Raw genomic sequence first — 23,290 nt, 5'->3', positions numbered from 1 at the left:
AAGAGAACAGCAGATAGAGTAGGAAACAAGGCAAGAGTAGGGAATGACCAGTAAAAACAGGCTGAATTCAAACCCAGGCTACCCACCCATGGGTGCACTTCATGGTTGACCACAGGTCAGCACCCTAATGCAGTTTAAACGAAGAGTTTGTTTTAAGACCTTTAATAAAATGCAGTATGGGATGAATAAAACAAACCCTGCAATCAGTTTGTCAACATTAAGTCACATTTATTATGGCATGTTTTTTAGTTCCTTCACATAGGGTTGCAAACACAAACACGTACACACACAGAGTAAGACACAATGTTCATAATATTCAACAAGGAAAACGTATGTCCCCTCCTGTTGAATAGTTACCAAAATGAGTCTCTGTTTAAACTTGATACATTTCACTAATACAACACTCAATGCATATCTTTCCTTCATTCTTTGACGCTGTATTTGAATTCAAACTTCTAGCTCAGGGGTCTGCAACCTTTCCTATCAATGGAGCCATTTTTCTTCATCTCACATGGATTCGTGTCATTCTAGTGCCACAAAATCTATTTTATCTTCTCCTAAAGCCATAGGTGTATCGAATTTAATAGTCAAAATATAGTGTAAAATTATCCCAACAAGAAGTTTTTCGAATTTATGAAACTGTGGAACTACAAAAAAGACTTGAATTTGATAGATATATAATATTGATAATGTAGCTCTTCTTGTTATTTTTTATTGTCTGTTAATTTCGTGCCATCAAGCTAGAAGTTAAATGAATCTATCCACACAAAATCATATTCTGTTTTTTCTTCCAAGTTTGTCTTTTTGTTAACTTAGTTATCTTATCAGGGGTGTAAAACTTGAGGTAAGCCACAGGTAAAGCCAAAAGCAAATTGGTGGGCTGTTAAGTTGTAGGAGGTAAAGTAGAGAGGTGGCAGGGTGTATTATAAGATGTGATGCATATTTGGTTCAACAAAATGTTAAGTCATGATTTTATTAAGTGTTAGGCTTAGGGTTAGTAGGTTTACGGTCAGGGTTATGATTAGGGTAAGTGTGTTAAGGGTTAGGGTTAGGGTTTGTAGTTGTTAGGGTTTAGGGTTGTCATGATTGTCGTTTTTAAGTGTTAATGTATCATTAATTTTCTTTGTAAGAATTATAATAATTTGTTATATCAGTAATATTTTTTCAAAGCCACAGGGAGCCACTGCCAGATTCAAAGAGCCACATGAGGCTTCAGAGCCATAGGTTGCAGACCTCTGTACTAGTTAATTTAACTCAGTTGGATTTAAAACACGTTTTCCTAGTTTTTGAAAAGATTTGCAGCAATATGATCCTGTATTTTCTGATTTGACAATGAGCAGACATCACAGGCTGAAACACTACACTGAGAGATACTGCCAGAAAAACTTTTTCATTGAAGTATAGCAATCCTCCTTACATTATTGAGGTTTAACCCAGGACGTTTCAGGTGTTGGATTAAAGTTGTGTGGTCAAGCGTTGGCTCACACTTGTTTTTGAAGTAGATGACCTGGCCTTCTTGGTGAGGTTGCTGCGAGCGTCCTGCCCAGCCAGGAAGTAAAGAATGGGGTCCAGACAGCTGTTGGCGCTAGCTAAAGGTCGAGTGACCTTATAGGCCACACTGGAGGCCTCCAGTAAAGTACAGCTGACCTGATGAAGATAGAAATGGGAAACAAAGTTGTTGTTGTTTTTTTTTTTACTTCCCTTAGCATTATCATCATCATCAACAACATTTTTCTCATCAGAATAAGTGTTTGTCTTCACCTGTGCTGGATTGATCTGCCTCAGGTATCTAAAAGAGTAGTAAAGACTCCTAGTGAGGTGGAACGGGAGGAAGCAGAGCATGAACACAGCCAGCACAATGATGATCATCTTTACTGACTTCTGCTTGGAGCGCTGAGCTGACAGGCCTCCCCTCTCACCATCGGGTCCTTCTTGAGACCCCCAGCCAGGCTCCAGAAGCTTCCGCACCATGAGGCCATAGCATACCATCACCACCATGAAGGGGAGTGCAAACATGAGAACTGACATGATTGAGCTGTACACCAGGAAGTCATCAAAAAGCTCAGGGCTCGTGGTGTCGTAGCAAAGACGCCCATTTGCCCGATCCCTGATCAGGAAGACATCACAAAAATAGTTTTGTTATCGTCATATAATGATACTGCCGACATGTTTCTGGTTGATTTGTAGAGGGTGATAGAATTGTAAGAAGAAAGTGATAGTATTCAAAGATGTTTGTCCAAGGTCAAATAAGATTAGCTACTTTTCACTGTTAGCATGCCACAAAAGTCCAACAAATTCAACAAGATAATTGCTGAATAAGATATAATAAGTCAAAGTTGAAGAGGGAAAACAACAAAGTAGGAGATTTTAAGAAAGAAAGAAAGAAAGAAAGAAAGAAAGAAAGAAAGAAAGAAAGAAAGAAAGAAAGAAAGAAAGAAAGAAAGAAAGAAGGCTAGCAATAAAAAAAGGACAATTATTAACCACCTGACTCTTGAGAAGTAGAGAATAGGTGCCTGGCAGAACAAAACAATGGCCCACACTGCCACAGACACCAGCCTGGCTCTGCGGGCGCTAACCCAGTATAGAGATCGGACTGGGTAGCAGATGCCAATGAAGCGATGCAAACTGATACAGCACAGAAACAAAATGGAACCTGTTGACGTAAAAGACATATGTTGAAATAATTTTAATATGCAAAATGCTGCTTCTTGTTCATGAATTACTTGTTTTGATTTTAGAAGTGTGTTCACTTGTAGGAATAATTTGGGTTATTATGTGTGAGATATTCTCATGAGCAGTGTTTTTTTTAACCCCCCCCCCCACACACACACACACACACACACACACCATTTTATGATAATAATAATAATAATAATAATAATAATAATAATAATAATAATAATAATAATAATAATAATAATAATAATTCAAACACTTAACTTAAATAAATTGCAGCTAGATTTGACAGTAGACCAGGAAACTATAAGTTTCTAATAGATTAATCTAATTAGCACCTTATAATGCATTTATGGTATCAGGTTTTTACTTGAATGTGTATCTTAGCCTGGCTAAACATCTTTTATTCCAAAGGAGTAAACCCCATTGCCAATTATGGTGTTGTTCTTGTTGTCTTGTGTTATCACAGTTGAGCATTGTGCCTCCTAAAGCACAGTAAGTTCATAGTAAATGGCACCAGTTAACATATTGTTGTAGCATAGCTAGTTAGATGCACTACATTTTATTGCTTTGTATCACATTTCATTGTTGTGGTGTTTTGTGACTGCACATCAGTATGCATCTTAATGCATTGATATTAGTATGATAATGCATCAAAATGCATCAAAACATATAAAATTGTATCCTATCCTATTGCAAAGCTTAAAAAAGACATATTAAATAATATCAGTATCTTTTTCCTATCCTATCCTATCCTATCCTATCCTATCCTATCCTATCCTATCCTATCCTATCCTATCCTATCCTATCCTATCCTATTCTATTCCATGCTTTACCATCTTATCCATACCATCCATGACACAGTCTCATCTAGTGTGGCCTTAAAGTATTTTATACCCTTAAGTAGCATTCTGCATTTTAGTCCAAATAGTGTAGCTTAGGCTACTTAAATGTATTGTAGAATAGTGTAGTGTAACCTGGTGTATTTGTAAATTAGGATGTTGAATTGCAACTTTTTAACTCATCTTTTATTTTTTAGAATTTAGTATTTGGTAGCATTAGTCATTCACCATTAAACTTTACTTTAGCATATATTAGTATCAGCATAATAATTTATTGCTGGGTATAAAGTTTCATGTCAAATCCTAATGTGACATCATATTTCATCTATCTTACTATTGTGTAGAGTTTTATGGCCAAGTGTAGTCTCATATTACAGAATTTGTAATATTTAAATATTAGGCATTTTAGAGGAGGCTAATGTGGCTTGGCCATCTGTTGTCTTATATCAGTGGTAACAACATACTGTTGATAAATTTCAGATTATTGTGTATTGCATCAGTTTGATCTGTGCTAAGACTTTACCGTACAAGTTGGCATAAAACAGGAAGCGTATGATTTTGCAGATTGGTTCGCTGAAAGGCCAGTCATTCTCATCCGCGTAGTAATAGATGAGGAAGGGCAAGGTGAAGACGTAGAGAGTGTCGCACATTGTCAGGTTGAACATGTAGATGGTGGAAGGCTTCCATCGCTTGGTGCGACACACAATCACAAACAGAGCAGTAGCATTCAGCGCCAGACCAACCACAAAGACCAGGGCATAGCTGACTGGAAGGAGAATATATTTAAACTCCTCTCGAAATTTGCAGTAGAATGCGCTGTAATTGGTTGTGCTAATTGAAGTGTTGTCCAAGTCGGCCATCTTGGTCGTTAGAAAACCTGAAGGAGAGAAACAGACAAAGAAAAAGCTCATAATTGCTCAGTGCTTGAAGCCACAAAGATTTTCCAAACCAAAACAAAGTTATAACATACACAGTCACAGTCAGTGACGACAGAGATATAACGTGTATGACAAGAAGATAGGGACTTCAATATGATTCATATTAGGAGGCCTCTAGTCACTCACTGTGGCATGCCTCAGCAGCACAGAACTCTATAAGTCATCACTCTCAAACGTAATTGACCAGCCCACTTTGCCATCAAAATTTCACAATCCAATTAAATCTTAAGTCATCCAATTTTAAAGCTAATGTGCATTTCACAGGGTAAATCACTTTGAAGACGATTTTCTTTAATCGCCTTTTTCTTGCTGAGTAGTCTGTTGAGGAAATGGGAGAATAATTGTGAGGGATGGAGAGAAGAAAGGGGGATTCTTTAGCAGTGGTTTCCATATTAAAGCATGGTGTATAAGTACATGCAGTTTTATAGCATTTTTCTGATTGAATGTATTAAAAGTACAACGCTTCATGGCTGTTTACAAGACAGCATTCTATATGTTTTGTATTTTCCCACTGCCTGCCCAAACAAGTATACTCAGATATTCAGACTTGACCTTATTTTACAAAATTGTTACAGGCAAATTTGCTCTCAGACACTTCACATGCCACAGTGCTTTTCAGTCATCTACTTCTGAGTCTTCTAATATGTAAATATGTATGTTCATCCGATAACTCAAGTCCAAACTAGTCCTCAGTCCTGTTAATACCTGTGAAGTAATGTTGATCTGTAAAACTCACATGCAAAAGAAGGCAGAACATGCAGACTTACTTGTTCTTTGTTTCAGTTCAGTCAAAGTACAGATTTCTTTTTTCCCTTGACATTATTTTCCCTCTTAACAGTGCCTCTTGCACACTCTTCTTGAACCTTTCAAGCCCACCTTCTCTTCCCTTCAAAACAGCAGCTGGTCATGTTTAACAGATAACAGGTGTCCCCTTTGTGGTCCCATAATTCTTCTGACCTGTTGTGTGCATACCATACTATATTGGAGCTAGGCAGCACACAAATATACAATTTACATCCCATGAAGTGACCTAAAAAGCACCCTTTTGAAGAGACAAATGCCCTCAAACATGAAGCTACTCACGCTGTATGAATGCTCTGGTCCTTCAAAGTTGGCCCCGTTTTGACCATCCTGTGAAATGTCTTCTTATTCTTATGAGTGGAGACAGTGTGTTTCTGGTTTGGCTGTCTGAGCTTGAATGTTTTCCTATGAAACCTGTGTAGGTATGAGTCTAAAGAGTGGAGGTGTGTGCATGCTGACAAGTTGTAGCCTGTATACGACAGTGTGTAGGCGGTTGGGCCTCAGGCTGCAGATCTATTGGTCTTTCAGATAAATGGACGGTCACTAGGAAAAAACTGTCGCCGTCTTCAACTGTTCAAATATTTGTTGTCTAATGTTTTAAGAACACAAAAATATCAAGCAAGAAAACATAAAAAGCTCCATCTAGACTATTCCATAATAAATACCAAGGCTTCCCTTTGTCACTTAGGTATGAACGCCATGATTTTGAAACTAAAATCCCCAACAATGTTAGATAATCACAAATTTAAATCATGATTTCCTCCAGCATTTTACCCTTTAGACAAATACTCTCAAGTTTGTGTCTAAACTTTTAATCTATACTCCTAGTTTCAAGTCCAGATGATTTGTTTGACCACTTTACTGCACATTAGCTTACCTTAATGTGGCTAAAAAGTAGTAATTCTTAAGCCAGATCATTTGAAGAATCAAATACCAAAAGCATCTTGACAGGATCCTAATAAAAACCATATTATCCAACAACGGCCGAAAGCCATCTTCTTCGTTACCACTGGCAGAAAGGTCTTGTGTGTGGGTGTTGGGTTATGTTTGGTTTCTCAAAATGTATGGGTGTGCGCATGTGACTGAGTATGTGTGTGTTGGTTAGAATGAGAAAAAGGTGAGAAAGAGGACTTAATGTCTTACCGGCCCCAGAAACTCTGTGTATTAATGATTACATGGCTCTAAGCACTAACCTTGGCCATGGCACGTAGGAGCCTGAAGTTAAGGACTAGTCCTTCCAGAAATTTGTTTGGCATTGCCAGTAAAATGCTCCATGAAAGTTGTATCAATTTTTAGTTTGTTTGATTTTCTTTGTCATTTTTACACTGGACCCGACCCATTAATGCACACGCTGCATTGTGTTAATGGAGATGTTAATCACTGTCAAAAAAATATAATGTTGTTTGGTTATTCATCCTGAGCATTCCAATGCTTTTGCTATTTCAAAAGAGTCAAGCCATCCAAATCTGTTACAGCATTGAAATAGTTCATTCTCTCACCAGTGGTCTCTTTTGCATTTTATGACATACAAGGTATACATCATAGTCTTTTCCAAACCAGCTAAAACCTCTTAAAAATGTTCCATACAAACACTTAAGAAAACCAGGGGTCCCTCTATTTTTGGCCCACTTAGGCTGGTATGTCTCACCAGTATTTTTTAGACTTCAATGTTTTCAGGTCTATCTTTTGCAACATTTTCATCTGCAACTAATTCAAATGCAGGTAGCACAGAAATGACAAACGAAAATGCTGGTTCAATCTCAACACAAAGGGTGAGGTCACCCTCCACTACTCCTGTAATTAGTAATCTTGCACCCAAATCCAATGAACGCAATGACCCCACATTACCTTGTCTGATAACCTACAGGGGACTTTTTTTTTTTTTTTACACAGTTGCCTGCTAATTAAAATTACAAGAGTAACTATCTAAAACTATAGGATAAAGTAAATCGCCCTATAGACCTTATTCTAAAACAGTGAGAAATGCATTACGTTGTGCATTAATATTTATTGCGAGCAGAAAGCAGGCAGAGAAAGATATTATTGCAAACAAAGAAGCCTGCGATATTTGGTCTGAAATATACATTTTTAAGTGTGAGTAGAGATAGCCTATATTTCCTTTTTTAAATAACACAATTTCTATTGTCCTGGCCTGTGATCGATTTTTCTTCGATCGACTGCGGATTCTTGTTGCTATGCAGGTCTGTGGGACGCAGAGTCGTCTTGTCAGTGTCAGCCTTTTTCACTTCATCAGCCCGGCATAACACTGACGCTCAGTAAAAAAGAAAATACTTATTTGTTGATAACAGTGTTCTTTTATTCTTTTATAGGATGAAAACATGTTTGTACTCCTGAACGGTCTTACTGTACACACCATGCAAGAAAAGAAAAAACAAAAAGGACGTCCCTGCTGTTTTTCGGTATCAGCCAGCCACAATGCCGCTCTGAGCCACTACAGGGCGCCATTGAGCTGTGTTGCTGAAGGGGTTCCCTTTTAGTATCTCCCCCATCCCTTCCCTCCGCTTTTTCCTCTCCGCCTGTCTGTCCTCCTGCTTCACAACACAGTACAGTACACCAGCCCTCTAGTAGTGGCAGCAACCAACACAAATGTGTTCAGTCTCTCCTCGCTGCCTCAGTTTCTGCTCTGTGTAAACCAGCCATCTATCATCAATCATGGCCGCCGGAGTACAAATTTAACTCACGTCTGTCCTCCCTTTCGTTTTGAGGGGAGGGTATTTTGTTTGAGGAAACAAAATATTAGTCCCACACTGAATTGGATTTCCTATCGGAATTACAATAGATCTCACCAGGGAAATACCATTCATGTCAATACTCCAAAATGCAGCCGCCGCCGAGGAAGGTGAGTGATTTCCAGAGTCCGTTATGTTTTAGCTGGGCTGTAACAATGACAGATAGCGGAGTAGTAACCTTAGCCGTGGGTATTGTACCCATTCAGAAAGCGTCTACAGCTGCAGGTTTAGGGCATTAAAGGGTAGAGAAGACCTTTGCTAGCTAACATTAGCAGCGTTTGCTAGCCTGGTTAGTGTGTAACCTGGTGACATGAGTGTGCATCTGTCCAACCGTTACAGCACGAGCCGTCAAACGTCAAATAACGCTAGCTAGAAAACACAAGGTGGACCAACCTGAAACCCTGCATACCTCACATCGGAGGAGCATTTGAGTGGAAGAAAGATAAAGTGGCCGCTGTTTTGGTATTCTGTGGAATTAACTTTGATCAAAAAATCAAATTCAATGTGTAATTTGTTTCTCAACTTGTGACACCAAGCTACTAACGCCACCTTTATCCACACAATGCAGTTGTGTGGGTTTTGATGTGGTGTCACCGTGTAAACAGTCGCCCAGACAGCGTAACAAAAGCTGTCGTTTTCTCCAGGTTGTAGTGCTCCCGTCTCAAAGGAAGACCTTCCTTTTGACCAGGGTCACATCTTTTCATCCTACACTAAGCTGACAAAAGCCAGTCGCTCAAAAACCCACATGCTAACACACACACGGACATGCGGGGCAGAGTGTCAATGTCTGATACCGACTTATTGATTCTGCATTGAACAAAGTCCCCTAAAGTGTGTGTTGTATGTGTGTTTGTGAGTGTGTGTTGTTATTGCTTGTCTTCTTCTTCTTCTTCTCTCTCTCTCCCTCTGTGTGTGTGTGTGTGTGTGTGTCCTGAAATAGATGCATGAGAGCCAATTAGCCGGCTGTGAACCTCTGCACAGTTTTCTCTTAATTACCACACATTCCCCCTGTGCCATTTATACTGCAAGCTTCTCCTCACTGACTGGCCCTCAACATGTCATATCATGTCTGTAAGACACATACACACACTTGCACGCACACTTTCATCATTGATGCTGTAGGGATGGTGTCAGTGATGATTGCATGGTTGTTTTGAACCTCTGTGTGATCAAGTGCACCGTTATGGCCATATACTCATTTTGTTGGATCTCATTTGTCGGCTGTCAGTCTTTTGCCCTTTCAATTTGCTGTGAAATAGGTCCAGAGATAAAAGAGAATTTGTAAATCACTAATGTGTTACCGCCTGCCAATGCTGCTGGCATACTCTGTATGCTCAGCCTACAGCACCACAGCCAGAGTGTAACAGTATTTGGCTGTGAGATACTAATAATTTCACTCTCAGTGCGACACATACAGCCCCTTAAGTGTTTTGTCTGCGTCTCTGCACATCTGCTCACAGACTTAGCTCATTTGCCTCTCATATATTGGTTTTATGTGGCTTAAATTAAAGATGGCTGCTAATGAGACTGACATAGGTTGTAATAAAGCCTATCTATCTATCTATCTATCTATCTATCTATCTATCTATCTATCTATCTATCTATCTATCTATCTATCTATCTATCTCAGCCACATTTTTGGCCAATCCTCGACAATTAATCTAAGACATACTGGAATTATCAGTCAAACCATAACAAATGCACTTATTTCTCAATTTTTACTGAAATTCTACAAACTAATAACAGTTAAACAACCAAATATGTCTTGCAAAAGGTGAAAGCTGTACAGTTGGAACAGAAATACAAGAACGGATCAAAACACTTGTTTACATTTATTGACATTGGGTGACATCTGATGATTCATTTTAATATGATCTCTAGCATGGCTGCACCCGACTCAGGATCTCTGTGTTAAATTGAGTTTGGCTGTTCTACCAAGCATGACTTTTGTTTCCTTTTTTTGCTGGCTCAGTGATAAACAAAACTTTTGTCACATTAGACAGTCAGTGTTTTATCTGAGAGCCTCGGGTTTCTCAGAATTTTTCAGAAGCATCTGTTGTCTGTAGGACAGTGAAACAGTTTAAGATGACCCACTGAGCAGCAGTGGCAGTTCAGATTGCAGCCTTAAAAGACACAGAGATGATGACCACTTAACAGGTGTTTTGAAATTAGATTTGTAAAGTTTAGAACCTGCCACACTGTCATAACATAGTAAACATTGACACAATCAATGCACCTGCAGAGACTTTGTTGATCTCTGTCATCAAGGGGTTGGTTCAATTAAAGCTGACAGCTTTGATGGAGGAGCAAAACTCAAACTGCTTTATGAGCTGATCTCTACACACACACACATGCATCAGCAGTGGTGTGTGGTGCTAGTGCTGATGTTTGCCTTACATAACAGGTCCCACTCTCAGCGGTATAGACCAACCTGCTGCATCAGCTACCACCACACCAGCTCCTTAGCGTGACCTTTCATATGCTGAGCATCTTCCTAACAGTGCTTTCATTTCAGCTCCTCCCCATCTTCTTTTCTCCCTTCTTTGCTCTCGTTTATTCACCCTTCACTTTCTTTCCCCGTCTCTATTGTCTCCCATTTCCCTATCACCCTGTGCCCTTCTCCTTTGTGCCCTCTCCCCCTGAGGTTTTTGCTGAGTGATAAAAGGTGAAATCAGCTGAAGTTGTTTTGCCCCCCTGATAATGTGATGAACCACTCCCCCCTTATCTTCAAAGACACAGCACATAAAAGAAAAGAGCTCTGCGGTGTGTGTTGGCATGGCTGTGCCAGTGTGTGCTTGTGTGTATGTGTTATGTTGTTGATTGTTTTGTCTGGAACAGTCATGAATTTGCCCTCTGTAGCTCTGGTGAATAGCTGGTGGAATTCACCCGACAATACACAATGACCACCACAGTGACTCTGGCAAGAGTCAGTCAGTGTGTGTGTTTACACTTGTTTGGTGAATGGTAAGAGGGACTTCTCTAGCTTTTTGCACAAGACTGTGTGGATGAGTCCAGATTAGAGCCTCTGCCCTGAACACACACACTGATTCACTTCAAAGATTCTTCTATTAATGTGATTTTCATGTGGTCTCTCTTTTTTTAAATATAGTCTCTTTTCTCTAACCACAATTAACTTTTGATTGTCATTGAGAAACAGTATTACTTAAAGGTCTTGAGGACTTTAGAAGTGGCCATCAAATAGTCTTACATTTATGTATTTGCCTGTTTATAAACATGATTAAAAAGTAGATTTTCAGTGCCAAAATTGATTATGTATAAGTGCCATTTCTTATTACTCAATACTGGGTCATACTTTCCTGGGAAAACACAAATCCATTTACCCTACTCCTGTTGAAAAAGTTAAGTAGTGAGAAGTGAGAAGCAAAATCTCTCCATCTTTTTTCAAGAAAACAGTTTCTCGGATTCATTTTGTAGTAAAGTGAGACTCCGGGATGGAGTCCTATCACAAAGTTTAAGGCAGAAATTACCCCTACAGCAGTGTTTTTGTGCAGCAGAAGCCCAGGGCGCTTGCACCAAACACCCCCTCCCTGCTCCTCTGCTGGTTTCCTCTGCACTCAGACGGGGCCATTTTTTACTTGACCAAAAACACAAATAAACGGACTCCCACCGAAAAAATCTGATATCGGTCTGCATTCACGCTTTATTCAAAGTGAACGGCAGGTCGTGCTCACTCTCATAATCACTCATCTTTACGTTGTTATTGCATAATTCGTCCTGGCAGACTACCTGCTTTTGTTTATATCTGGCAGGCTGCACAGACTGATGCACTAAGCGGCGAGTCCCTTGTAGCCAGCTGTGGCTCTGCAGCGGAGGTAGAGCCATTTTACAACACGAACTAGAACTAGAGCCTTATTCAGCTGTGTTTTTGTGTGAAAGTAACGCGCTGGAAATTCTTTAAATAAAGCGTGAATGCAGACCGATATCAGATTTTTCGGTGGGAGTCTGTTTATTTGTGTTTTTGGTCAAGTAAAAAAATGGCCCCGTCTGAGTGCAGAAGAAACCGGTAGAGGAGCAGGGAGGGGGTCTTTGGTGCGAGCGCTCTGGGCTTCTGCTGCACAAAAACACTGCTGTAGGAGTAATTTCTGCCCTAAACCTTGTGATAGGACCCAACTTGTTCCATCCCAGAATATCACTTTAATGCTGGATACTTGAGCTGGACTGTCAAAGAGAATAAGGACAGAAGAGCAGAAAAAAGCTGAAGAGGACACTAATAGAGCATGGGCTAAAGGTGAAAACACAAGTTAGGCTTGTTGTGATAATGTTAAGTACAACCCACATGCAGCAGTTAAACTGCAGTAGTCTCCTCAAACTTAAACCTATCAATAGAATAAGGAGTTGTAGTTGGTAGAGATAGTCTTACACTAAACTATGCTACAAATTGAGTTTACAAAGTTTGCTTGGTGTCACATTTTAAACAATGGTACTAAATAACTATCAATAAATACATTATTCCATGGCTTTGCATCCTACAGGTTGTCTTGAGGAGAGAAAGGTAGTGTTAAAAGCTCTGCTCTCCAAAACAAATGCATTCCTTGGCAAGAGTTACATCATCCTCATAACAATGGGTGATGGTGCTCATGGGAAATGGTCTCTTTTCCAAGCTGCCTACCACATACTACATATGACTGTTGTATGTAGTAGGCACTGCGTAGAGCCTACTGCTTTTGCTTGTAGTATGTAGTATGACTGTTCTGTTGGGTGTGTTTTGTAGTGAGCTACTCTGGTTTTCAGTTTCGGAAAATGGTGCCACAGGTGATGTATTTTATTTTGCCTTTATAATAATTGTACAACACAAGCTTTGGGTAAATCTTGGAATTTTGTTTGTATTGTGTTAATTATATCATGGCAGAAGTGTCAAATTTGATTTTTAAATTTACACCAAAAGATGTATTGTTTACTAAAAATAAATCTGGATTTTTGGAAGGGATTTTTTTTTTAACAGCTGATGGAAAAAACACTTCTATATAATCCACGTATCGTTTAAAAAAGTGAATTAGTGGTTTATCTGGGCTTTAAGTTACAAGATTTACATGTGTTTCTTTCGCATAACTTCACTTCTATGTCATGGACCGTCTAACGTTAGTGTTAATGTATTGTAGTTATAATGCGAACAGTGTTAGTGCCCTGCATTGAGGGAAACAGAATGCCAGGTGGACTTGTCAATTGCATACTAAAATTACAGAAATTTTCCTGGATCAGAAGGACATCTGGGGATTTTTGGCATACTTAAGATTTTGCAAGTTTTCGCACATTACCTTCTACATACTGTCTTTCAGCCTAAATAGTCTGCACTGCTAGTGTAGTAGGTGGTTTGGAAAACAGCCTTTAAGCCTTTAAGGCGCTGTATGTAAACAGTATGTTCCTTCCATAGGTTACATATGACTGACAGATGGATCTAAAATCAGAGTGACATTGTTTGTGTGGGTGTGAGTTTGTGCTTGTTGACCACATCAGCGTTTGAGCCCAGTGTGCAGAATCTGCCTTATCATACACATGGTGTAAACAGTGAACCAAACACTGAAATTGAGTGGGTGCTCATATTTCTCCTGATAGTGGTTACACTTCCAATAAACCAAAGTAATCTGATGGGATTTCTGGATCAACAGATAATTATTCAACAACAGTTTTGATAAACAAGTGGTAGTTTTAGTCAGTTAATCAAGCAAAAATGTCAGTGCAGCTGTGATGTCAGTGTGAAAGTATGCTCTTGTTTTTAGCTGAGTCATTAGACACGGAGGGGCATCTTTAAGATGTCTTACAATATTAGAGGATTCCACAGGAGATAATTATCAGTTATTACAGAAAAATGTCTTGTACTTTTGAACTGTTTTTTTTTTTATTATTTAATATTACATTCACAGATGTAGCCTTGAGCTCTGTAAGTCCAAGGTGACTATTTTTTAATTAAACAGATGTGCTTTGAAAAATGAAAAATGTAGTCACAAGTCGCCGAGTTTATTTCAGTGTTTTGAAAGTCTTTGGTTCATTGTGCTTTTTTTAATAAAGAGAGGACAGTATTAATGTGATTTTAGAACCCTATATCTGATTATCGACACAGACCACAGCCGACCAACCACATTGTTTTTTTTTTCTTTCAGGTCAAAGTGACTCAGGAGCTGAAAAACACGCACACAGAGCAGATGACAAGACTGCACTTTAAACACCAGACTGAATGTGACCTGCTGGAAGATATGAGGTATGAACACCCATATTACACATATGCACATGCAAACGTGCTCTTATCCATGCAGTGGAACCTTGAAAGCTGATTTCTGAAACATGTAACTCTGTTGGGATGCATTGGCATCCAACTCTTGTCCAGACAACTTTCCCTTCAGCTGTGTGTGTACTCTTCTTCATTGTGCTGCAGACCATGTCGAGACTACTCTAAAGCGATGGCATCATTTATAAGCCACATGAATAATTTCTTTTTAAGTTCTGTGCTTCAAAAAAGTCTTCATGTACATCACAAAGCTACCAGCCAGTCATGATTTACACTGACAGAGAACGAAAGTGAGCAGAAGAAATGTCACATTAGAGTTACGGAGAAAGACACAAGGTCAAGTAAATGACGAAGGAATTTCCTGCTGCCCTCTTCCTGCTCTTTGACTCTGTTTCATTCTTCCTCTCATTTTTCTTTGCCAAATTTCATCCTGTATCTCTCCCTGCCATCTCTTCCCTTGGTTCCGTTTTCTTCCCTCTCCCTCTTTTGCCCTGGCATTCTTTTTGTCTGTCTCCATATCTCTCTTTTTCATTTTGGCTCTGCTCTGTTTACTCATGACGTGTGCGAGTCTGGCAGTTTTCCCCTTTGGATTTGGCAATGGGAGGAAACCCTGGTTCCTTCACACGCTCTCATTCTCTGAGTTGACTAAGCATTGATTATTTATGACAGCAAACTCTCTAATACTCCCTGCATCTCCGCCTCTGTTCCTGTTTTTCTCTGTGGTTCTGGTTTTCACACTTCTCGTCTTTTCGAGACATCTCTTGCCCCCCTCTTTCCACTCTTGAGGGCAGCTCCAGCTGTTTGAGAACAGATTGTCTTGTTGCTGCTGGGTTGGGAGCATGAACAAGGCCCTGGTCTCACTTGTGGGAGAGTGGGAAAGCCAGTTAAGCATATGCAACCAAAATGTTAGCTCTTCTGGTTCATGAGGGATGGCGGGACATGCCACTGGGTAGAGATATTCAAATTGACTTTGTCATCTTTATGGTTTAAAGCTGCCTCCTGCAGGGTTTTCTCACTACATTCTGCTTGCCTTTAATGTTTTTAATTATTTTTGATGACACATTCTCATAGGGGTGAAATCAGGAGCAGCGGGATAGTGCAGTGATTGGATAAACTGCCTTTCATTTGGGAGACGACAACTGAAGCCCCTGCAGCAACTGCATCTGCTTTACCCATGTGTCCTTGAGCAATCAACCGAGACCTCTCTAGTTTTTCCTGTAGCTGATGTCCCTGACTTCAGATGAAGTGCTGGGAACTTCTTAAGATTACCACAAAGATTTTAAGAGTTAGGTTGTCATAAATCCACACCAAAAGTAGAATTGCTTGAAGCAGGAAAAGTTTTTTCTTTATTTTACCTTTTCAGCAAACAGAAGAAATGTTCCAGTTCTGTTGTTGTGCTACATGCATCTTGTACAGATTTTGCCTAACACTAGTGCAAAAAAAACAAAAAAACAAAATGATGGAACTGCCACTTTAAAGAGTTGCTTTCTGGAATGGTATATCTTTTGCTCATTCATTTTCTATCGGCTTCAATGTCTACAGTGTTGGCCGAGTTAGATTTAATTTCGCTGATGATTTCTGTCTGCCCTTCCACTAGATACGTACAGAGTAGTAATGAAATAGGTTCATGCACTCTCAGCACAATTCCTATTAACTTAACATCACTTGCACCCAATCCAAGTCACCCCAATCAGTCAGGGACAAGCAGTTTTTGGACCAATTTTGCAATCGTGATTCAGCATGCAATTTTTGGGAGGGGACCATAGACTATATAAAACATAGACATAGCAGCCACGACATCACCTGTCTGTTTCTGAAACCATGAAATGAAGCCAATCCGCAGATGTAGCCACATTTAATGTGACACGGGTTGTGAGTTTCTTTTCAAACAGCTACAGGGCGCCCGGCAGTCACGTGATCTGAGCTGTGCCTCTGATTGGACAAACAAACAATCATAATAACTTCTAAACCTCCGAGTTAGAAAAAAATTCACTCACCCCACAGTGTGTGTTGATAGTGAAATCAGTGTTTCAGACCCAAGCCGTTTTTTGAACCAGGCTGTGAATATGCTTTTTAATGCCGTCAAAGTCCGTTTTTTTTTTTTAAGCTGGGTGTGTACGTAACTTTGGGTCTTTCTGCAGCCAGCCTCAAGCGGATTCTCGATGAACAGCAACTTTTAGCACTCCTGCATAGGCTTTATTTTTACTGACTGGATGTTGCCCCTTGGAGGGGACATTTATCTTCTGCATTATTCACGAGACACAAGCAATACATCATTCTATAGTACGACCAACATGACAAAGGAAACTGTGAACATATTAACAATTCTTTCTTGCACTTTTTAATTGAAAAAAAAGGAACTCTGTGAAATTTTACTGACCTCCAGTTGTCAGTAAGAGTCACAAACCATACAGAATAAACGGAACAAGGGGTATGGCTCTTTTCGCAACACAATCATCCTACTGTATGGATCTCTGTTGCTTAGAGTTCTTTTTTTTGCATATTGACTTATTTTTTTTTAATTAATTGCAGCCTTTGGGATTTGAAAATTGCAGTTTATTACATTTCGATGTTGGTTTCAATTAGATTAATTGTTCAGCTCTAGGTCATCACACCAGGATCACCAAAGTGGTTCATGAAACGTTACACGGGTGGGCCTCAAACACTAATGTCTACCCATACCTCTGCTCCTAACAGGCCTCCAAAAAACTGGCCAATCAGAGGAAAGAGAGTTTGTGGAGGGGAAAACCTTAAAGAAAAATCAGCTAAACAAACTTTATCAGCCATTGCTGACATAGCAGTTTTCTGAAACAGCAGTACAAGAAAAATAGAGAGATATTCTTTGAGCTGTGAATCTTGTAAAGCTACTATGGGGGTACCAGAGAGACAGGATGAATCATAAAAAGGACAACACCTCGTCTTTAAAGTGATGCATGGAGACAAGGATAAATAAAACAGCAGACGATTTAAAGAAATCTTAACTGCAGTGAACCATCATTTCCACTTTTCCATTTCACTTTACCTCAAGATACCTTGTCTAGTTCTAGTGTATTTTTAACCATTTATTAACGTTCATGTTATACACATTAGTGCAGTTAAAGTCTAACCACTGATAAGATAAAGTGTGGATTTTGCTGTTTTACGAGGGTAATGATGCCTCTAGAGAAATTATGTCATTTGCACATGATAAATCAGAAAGATTTATTGAACACTGATCCTTGATCATAAAACATTTTGATTTGCAGTTCACAGTGCTTTACACGTTACAGAAAGACAGCCATATACCCATATAGGGTTGTTTTCCACCTAACATGAACAGTAAAAAGGAGGAAATTTTGTAACAAAGAACTGAAATATACAGTCAAAATCAGGGATCAGAAATCCATTTAGAATGACTGTGAATATTTTGCACAGGGGTCTCACATGACATGAGAAACATCTGCCCTGTAAGCAGTTTGAATCTTTCTGCTGTTGTTTCCCAGCTTGTAAAATACACATTTTCTTGACCCTGTGACGTTGTCCATCAAGGTCAAGGTAAAGTGGTTGGGATGAGACAAAGAGGGTAAAGTTTTTGACTTTGTGAATGCACCATTTTTCTCCTGTTTCAGACTTTTTTCCCCTCTTCCTTCCTCTCTGTTGTTTACTCTTCCACTTTAACTGCCGCTGCAGGCCAAATCCTCTTGATTGCCCCCTAGGGGAGCGGCTGTTTCAGGGAGTGCTTGATTTGATGTACTTATGTGGGCGGAGTGCACATTCCCAACCTCAGTCATGCTTATACAGTTGCTAAAAAGCCGAAATCATGATCAATGTTCAATTTATTGTGCAGCCAGCTTAGGGAATAAAATGTCTGTTTAATGCGCTTGTTAACAGATCGGTGTTCCTGATGCCAGAAGCATCTGACTGATCAACAGTGTTTACCTGAGGTACTGCAACACAGCACCTGGCCAAACTGTCACCTGTCCTGTCTTCTGCTACCAAAATTATTGATTTGTTAAAAGGGCAAAATGATTTTCTGTGATGTGGCTAACATTAGAAGTATCCAGGAAGATAATGGGTGTTTTTTTTTTTTTTTTAAGTTGTCATTAAAGCTTTACGTAGTTATCCAGGGCAGTTTGTAGGAAATGTGCAGCCCATTATCAACACAAGAGATGTGTGATTCATTTCGCCAAGAGGTTGTTTAAGAAAAGAAGGAGTCTGGCTGTTGATGACAGGCTCATGCCAATATAAAACTTGAGTTTTACTTTACTCTTGTCTTGAAAATGCCATCACAACAAAGACATGGGGCTTGAACCTTTGGCCATCTAATAAACTGTTTTTGGTCAAAAAGGATGCAACTGTCAGCAATTTACTCAATAACCCCTAGTTTTCAATTTAAGGATTTGATACTTTTCTCTCATACATTTAAAAAAACTCATTCATTTGTTTTTTTTTCACAGACCTTAAGACCTGAAGACATTTTCATTGTTGACATACAGACAATATGAATATTTACTTATAACCTTGAAAAAAATCTGTACAAGATCAAACATTGCTGCTAGATGCAGCCATGACTCACCCCTAAACCCCTAAAAAGGGAACAGGTGTTTTTCCCGACCACAGGAACTCTGTGCTTTTACCAGAGGAACCAGGGTCTCAATTAAATTCTGGGGAATAATTATAAAAATATTATAAAATTGACTTGTGTGATCTTTCCCAATCTGCTGCCTTGCCCAAAAGCAGACAAACAGACTGGGCAAACACTGAGAATGTTTGAACAGGGACCAAAGGCTCCTGGACCTCCCGGTTGAAACGAACCTACGCTGAGCTTTTGCACTTGCAACTAAAGTATTAATAATGCAGCAGAGATTTCCAGAGGAAGAAGGAGTCCTTGACCTATCCCCTGCGGGGTCAACATGCAGATTTGAAAAGTCAGAAAATGGACTTTAGTAGAGCGTTAGACAAAGCCAGTGACAGTAATACTGATTAATATGAATTTTCTTTCTAAGAACACACTTTTTAGGGACCAGGACAGAAACTCTAACTTGTACCTTGCTTGCTGACACTCTGAGACATGGCTTATCTTCTGCTGAAGTTCTGATGCCACGCTTAATCAATAACTCCCAAAAGTTGTTTTGGAAGAGGTCGGTCCCAACAGAAGAAGTCAGTGTGACCATTCAATGAAACACACACAGCCGAGCGGCACATTTTCCAGCTTGTAGCCTACAGTAAATTTTAACTTTTAAATCCCCAAATCTCCTTTAAGGTTATTTACCCTAATTAATCCACAGGCTGGCTTTAATCAAGCCACACACTCAAACATACATGCACATACATAAGTGTCAAGCTACACAATTTATGTGCTTTTAGTTGCTAAAGGGTACATGTAGAAAAAGAAAAATTTAAAGTGAAGAAGAAATAAGACAGAGACTCAGAAAGAAAGAGAAAGGGCAGTGTTTTAATCCTCTACGACTGCGTTTTAGCTGCTCTAGTCTTAGGAGAGGGGATAAGAGAAAGAGAGAGAGGAGAAAACGGTGACGAGTTGGTGGAGTCAGGGAGTCAACTTGGTGTCCTCAATCCAGCTAAATCCCCCATACCCTTATGTCTGCTTTAACTACTACACACACATTCGCACATCAACCAGCGCTAACCATGGAAACAGGCAAGAGTGGGAATTATAACTAAACCTGCCTTCTCTTCCTTTCGGTGGATAAGATGCCGTTAACTTTATATCAGAGCTTTAAGTATCATTTCCATATCAGGCTATATTGGGTGATGCTGGTTTGATATGTAAATAAAACTTAATGATATCGTAATGATACCACACAAAATGCAATTTTAGTGACCTTTTTGACTGGACCACAAGCGAGGCCTTGATATGAGCTGTGATTTTAATCCCCCACCAGCCCTCCCCAAACGACTGTGCTTTGTGCTGCACATTTGCTCAGGATAAATGAAATCTGTGTTTCACTCAAATTTATTGAGCAAATCCTAGGAATTATCTGCAGATATCATTAAAACCTAATGGGTCTCCATGCTGAGTAGCTAGATTAGCATCCTCAGTTTGAACTCAAAATGCTATCACAGTCCTCATTAATGCTTTTCACTGCAGCCTCCGTAATTTAGGGAGAGGCAGAACAGAAAATCAAGGACCCATTGGGGAAAAAGACTCAAATTAATGCAATGCTGATTCACAGCCCTCTAATATAATTAGGCAGTCCATGTATTCAGGGGAATGACAGCACAGACAACCTCTGCTGATATTCATAACCACAGGAGGACAACAAGTAACAGTGAATCCTGAGGGGATGACATGATTGAGAGGGTGGCAGTTTTTTCTCCCTCCTGAACAAGACAAAAGCAATAATGCATCCTAACCTACTAATTTTTATTTTTTATTTTAAAATGTAAAACATGCTGGAACATGTGTCAAAGTGTCACCGAATAGAGAAAGCTCTGAATGATGCGCTTTATTTGTTTAAACAACAAGTGATGTTTAGATGGACAATTATTACAGAACTAACACAAATCAGATTAAAGCAGGTCAGTAATATCTTTCAAAGCTTTCTGTTAACATTACATGATCCAGTGAAAAACACCAAGGTCCATCAGTCCAAAGTCCTATTCAAAGCTCAGTTGTATTAAGTATTTAAAGTGTACAATGCTGAGGGGACTGTTTTTGAATCTCTACACTGTCCCCTAGGTTATGAAGATAAAAGGAATAGATGGGCTTTATAAGCTTAGTTTGAAACAATAGTCAAAGTTTAATTTTTGAAACATAAGTTTTACAATGTTTTACAATAATGTTAAATAAGGTCTGATGCAGAGTTTTGAGGCCTATCATTGGTGGGTGCCATTATTAAAAAAAGCTGTCTCATCCTAACCTATTTGAGTTGGGATGAAACAGCAACAGTAAAGTTAATTCCCTGCAACATTTAGTTTTAAATTTTGGATTCTTATTGTCTGTTTGCAGTCTGTTAAATACCAGAATATAATACCAACCTCTAACAATCTGCTGTTTTTCATGAGACAGACTATTCTTAAAAATGATTGAATTGTCACAGAAAACATCTATCACTGGAACTCAGGTTGTTTGAACACTGTCCCAAGGTCTCCACAAAGACTTCTTTGATCATCCAAGATGTTGGGATTTATTTCTTACTGTTGGACCAAATAATAAATGGACATAGTCTGTTACATCACCCGTCAGTTGTCTGACAGAGTTTTGAAGCAAATCGTCGACAGGGGCCATATTGGAAATGGGTCGGGCTTTGGCTCTCCACACTAACAGCTATAGGGTGCCCACCTGTCAATCAGCCGAGCTGTGCCTCTGATTGGGCGAATTTGCATCCGAAATATCTCATAAATTAAGCTGAGCTAGAAAAAGAACATGAACCGTGGTACAGTTTGTGATATCAGAGATTATATATTCAGATGGGTGCCTTTTTTGTACCAAGCTGAAAATATGTTTAACTCTGCTGTGAAATTTTTTTTTTTTTTTACTTGGAGTGTTAGTGATTTCCAGTACTTCTCAAGCCAGCCTCAAGTGGACACTTGATCAACTGCAAATTTGAGCACTTCAGCTTTGCCTCATATTTTGAGACCACAGTAGAGGTGAAAAGTATTGAGCCCCATTAAGGATTTTCTTATGACTTGATGATTATATTTTTTATTCATTTTTGCTGCTAGCTTTGCAAGATATAAATATTTCTGCCTGCTTTGTCTTGGCATAGAAAAATAAAGGAGAACGTGCTTTTTTATGTCTTGTTGAGATCACACAGTGTGAAGACACGAGCACCCTCCTCCGCCTCCGTCCCTGTCTGTGACTCATGTAGCTTATCCTCTTGTCACTGATCTCAGCCTGCGTCCTATAAACCATTGATCTCAGCTGTTTTCCCACGTTTGATCATTCCCTCTCCACGTCTCCATAAACACACACACACACACACACACACACACACACACACACACACACACACACACACACACACACACACACACACACACACACACACACACACACACACAATGCTATTGGTTTCCACACTCTCAAGCAAAGCACTAATGTATTTCCTGTCAGACACACACTCATATGGCTAGTTTCTGTCTCCTGTACACCGACTGATGCAGCCGTTGCTGATACATGTGCACTTTAGAAACACACATGACAGACATATGTACCGGTTGGAGAAACAGATAATGAGACACAGATGAGAGAGAGGGGGGCTAATGGAGAAAGAAAGGACAAGAACATACAACAAAGGCCACAACATAAATTTGTTCTAGATGTATCCAGCAGCTATTGGATATGCATTTTTACATGTAAGGCCTCAGCTGGTTGGGCAAACTTCCATCTTTAATATCTTATCAACAGCTGAGTTAAAAGAAAAAAAGAATCAACCCCAGTGCATAACCTGTGCTGAGCTCTTGCACTTGCAACAAATAGACTCTAGTATTAATAATGCAGCAGAGATTTCAAGGGGAAGAGGGAATGCTTGACCTATCCCCTTCAGGGTCAACATGCAGATTTGAAAAGTCAGAACAAGGACTTCAGTCAGTCAGATCAACCCAGTGACAGTAATACTGATTAATGTGAATTTTCTTTCTTAGAACACACTTTTTAGGGACCAGGACAGAAACTCTGACTTGTACCTTGCTTGCTAACACTCTGAGACATGGCTTATCTTCTGCTGTAGGTTTGATGCCATGCTTAATTAATAACTCCCTAAAGTTGTTTTGGAAGAGGTCGGTCCCGACACACCTTTTACATGCAAGACCTTGGCTCCTTTGTAATAGGCCGCGTTTCCACCAAGCAAACCGGTTCAGTTCATCTTGGTACGGCATGCATTTTCTAGCATTTTCACTGACGTATCCCGGGTCACATCCCCAAATAACCGAGACTAGCCCACTTTTTGGGACCCTTTCGTATGGGTGGCAGACTGAACCAATCTGCTCTCGCAAGTTGGAGCAACAACTCTGCAGACCGTTGATTGGTCGTAAGAATCGTCACTTACCCCAAACTGTGCCAAACCGCACTTAACAGATCCAGAATGCCTGGTGGAA

General features: G+C 39.6%; 2 protein-coding genes across 4 annotated transcripts in view; one reads left to right on the top strand and one right to left on the bottom strand.

The window, feature by feature from the left end:
• Window positions 1–1,455: 1,455 nt before the first annotated feature.
• p2ry2.1 (purinergic receptor P2Y2, tandem duplicate 1) lies at window positions 1,456–4,378 on the bottom strand. Its single transcript, XM_074680098.1, has 4 exons — window positions 4,042–4,378; window positions 2,485–2,653; window positions 1,762–2,107; window positions 1,456–1,647 (listed from the first exon to the last, which is right to left on the bottom strand). The coding sequence occupies exons 1-4, from the start codon at window positions 4,376–4,378 to the stop codon at window positions 1,456–1,458; spliced, it is 1,044 nt and encodes a 347-aa protein (XP_074536199.1).
• A 3,424-nt stretch (window positions 4,379–7,802) lies between these two features.
• Window positions 7,803–23,290, top strand: part of fchsd2 (FCH and double SH3 domains 2) — a 73,612-nt gene continuing 58,124 nt past the window's right edge. For all 3 annotated transcript variants that reach the window (XM_074679943.1, XM_074679942.1, XM_074679941.1), the window contains exons 1-2: window positions 7,803–8,117; window positions 14,127–14,224. In XM_074679943.1, coding sequence (XP_074536044.1) covers window positions 8,097–8,117; window positions 14,127–14,224 — 119 coding nt within the window. In that variant the 5' untranslated portion in view covers window positions 7,803–8,096. The remainder of the gene's footprint in view (window positions 8,118–14,126; window positions 14,225–23,290) is intronic.

The sequence above is a fragment of the Halichoeres trimaculatus genome, unplaced genomic scaffold (assembly GCF_033239565.1).
Source record: "Halichoeres trimaculatus isolate MK-OKI-2021-1 unplaced genomic scaffold, fHalTri1.1 fHalTri1_scaffold_9, whole genome shotgun sequence".
NCBI classification, from domain to species: Eukaryota; Metazoa; Chordata; class Actinopteri; order Labriformes; family Labridae; genus Halichoeres; species Halichoeres trimaculatus.
The sequence above is the reverse complement of the archived record's forward strand: the minus strand, read 5'-3'. Positions and strand labels throughout refer to the sequence as shown.

Bases quoted from the DNA above. Each gene is read 5' to 3' on its own strand.
- p2ry2.1 (XM_074680098.1), bottom strand. From the start codon at position 4,378: ATGGCCGACTTGGACAACACTTCAATTAGCACAACCAATTACAGCGCA. The intron at 2,108-2,484 runs GTGGTTAATAAT...CTTCCTGATCAG, and splicing joins CTCTACTTCTCAAGAGTCAG to GGATCGGGCAAATGGGCGTC. The intron at 1,648-1,761 runs GTGAAGACAAAC...TATCTTCATCAG, and splicing joins GGCAGATCAATCCAGCACAG to GTCAGCTGTACTTTACTGGA.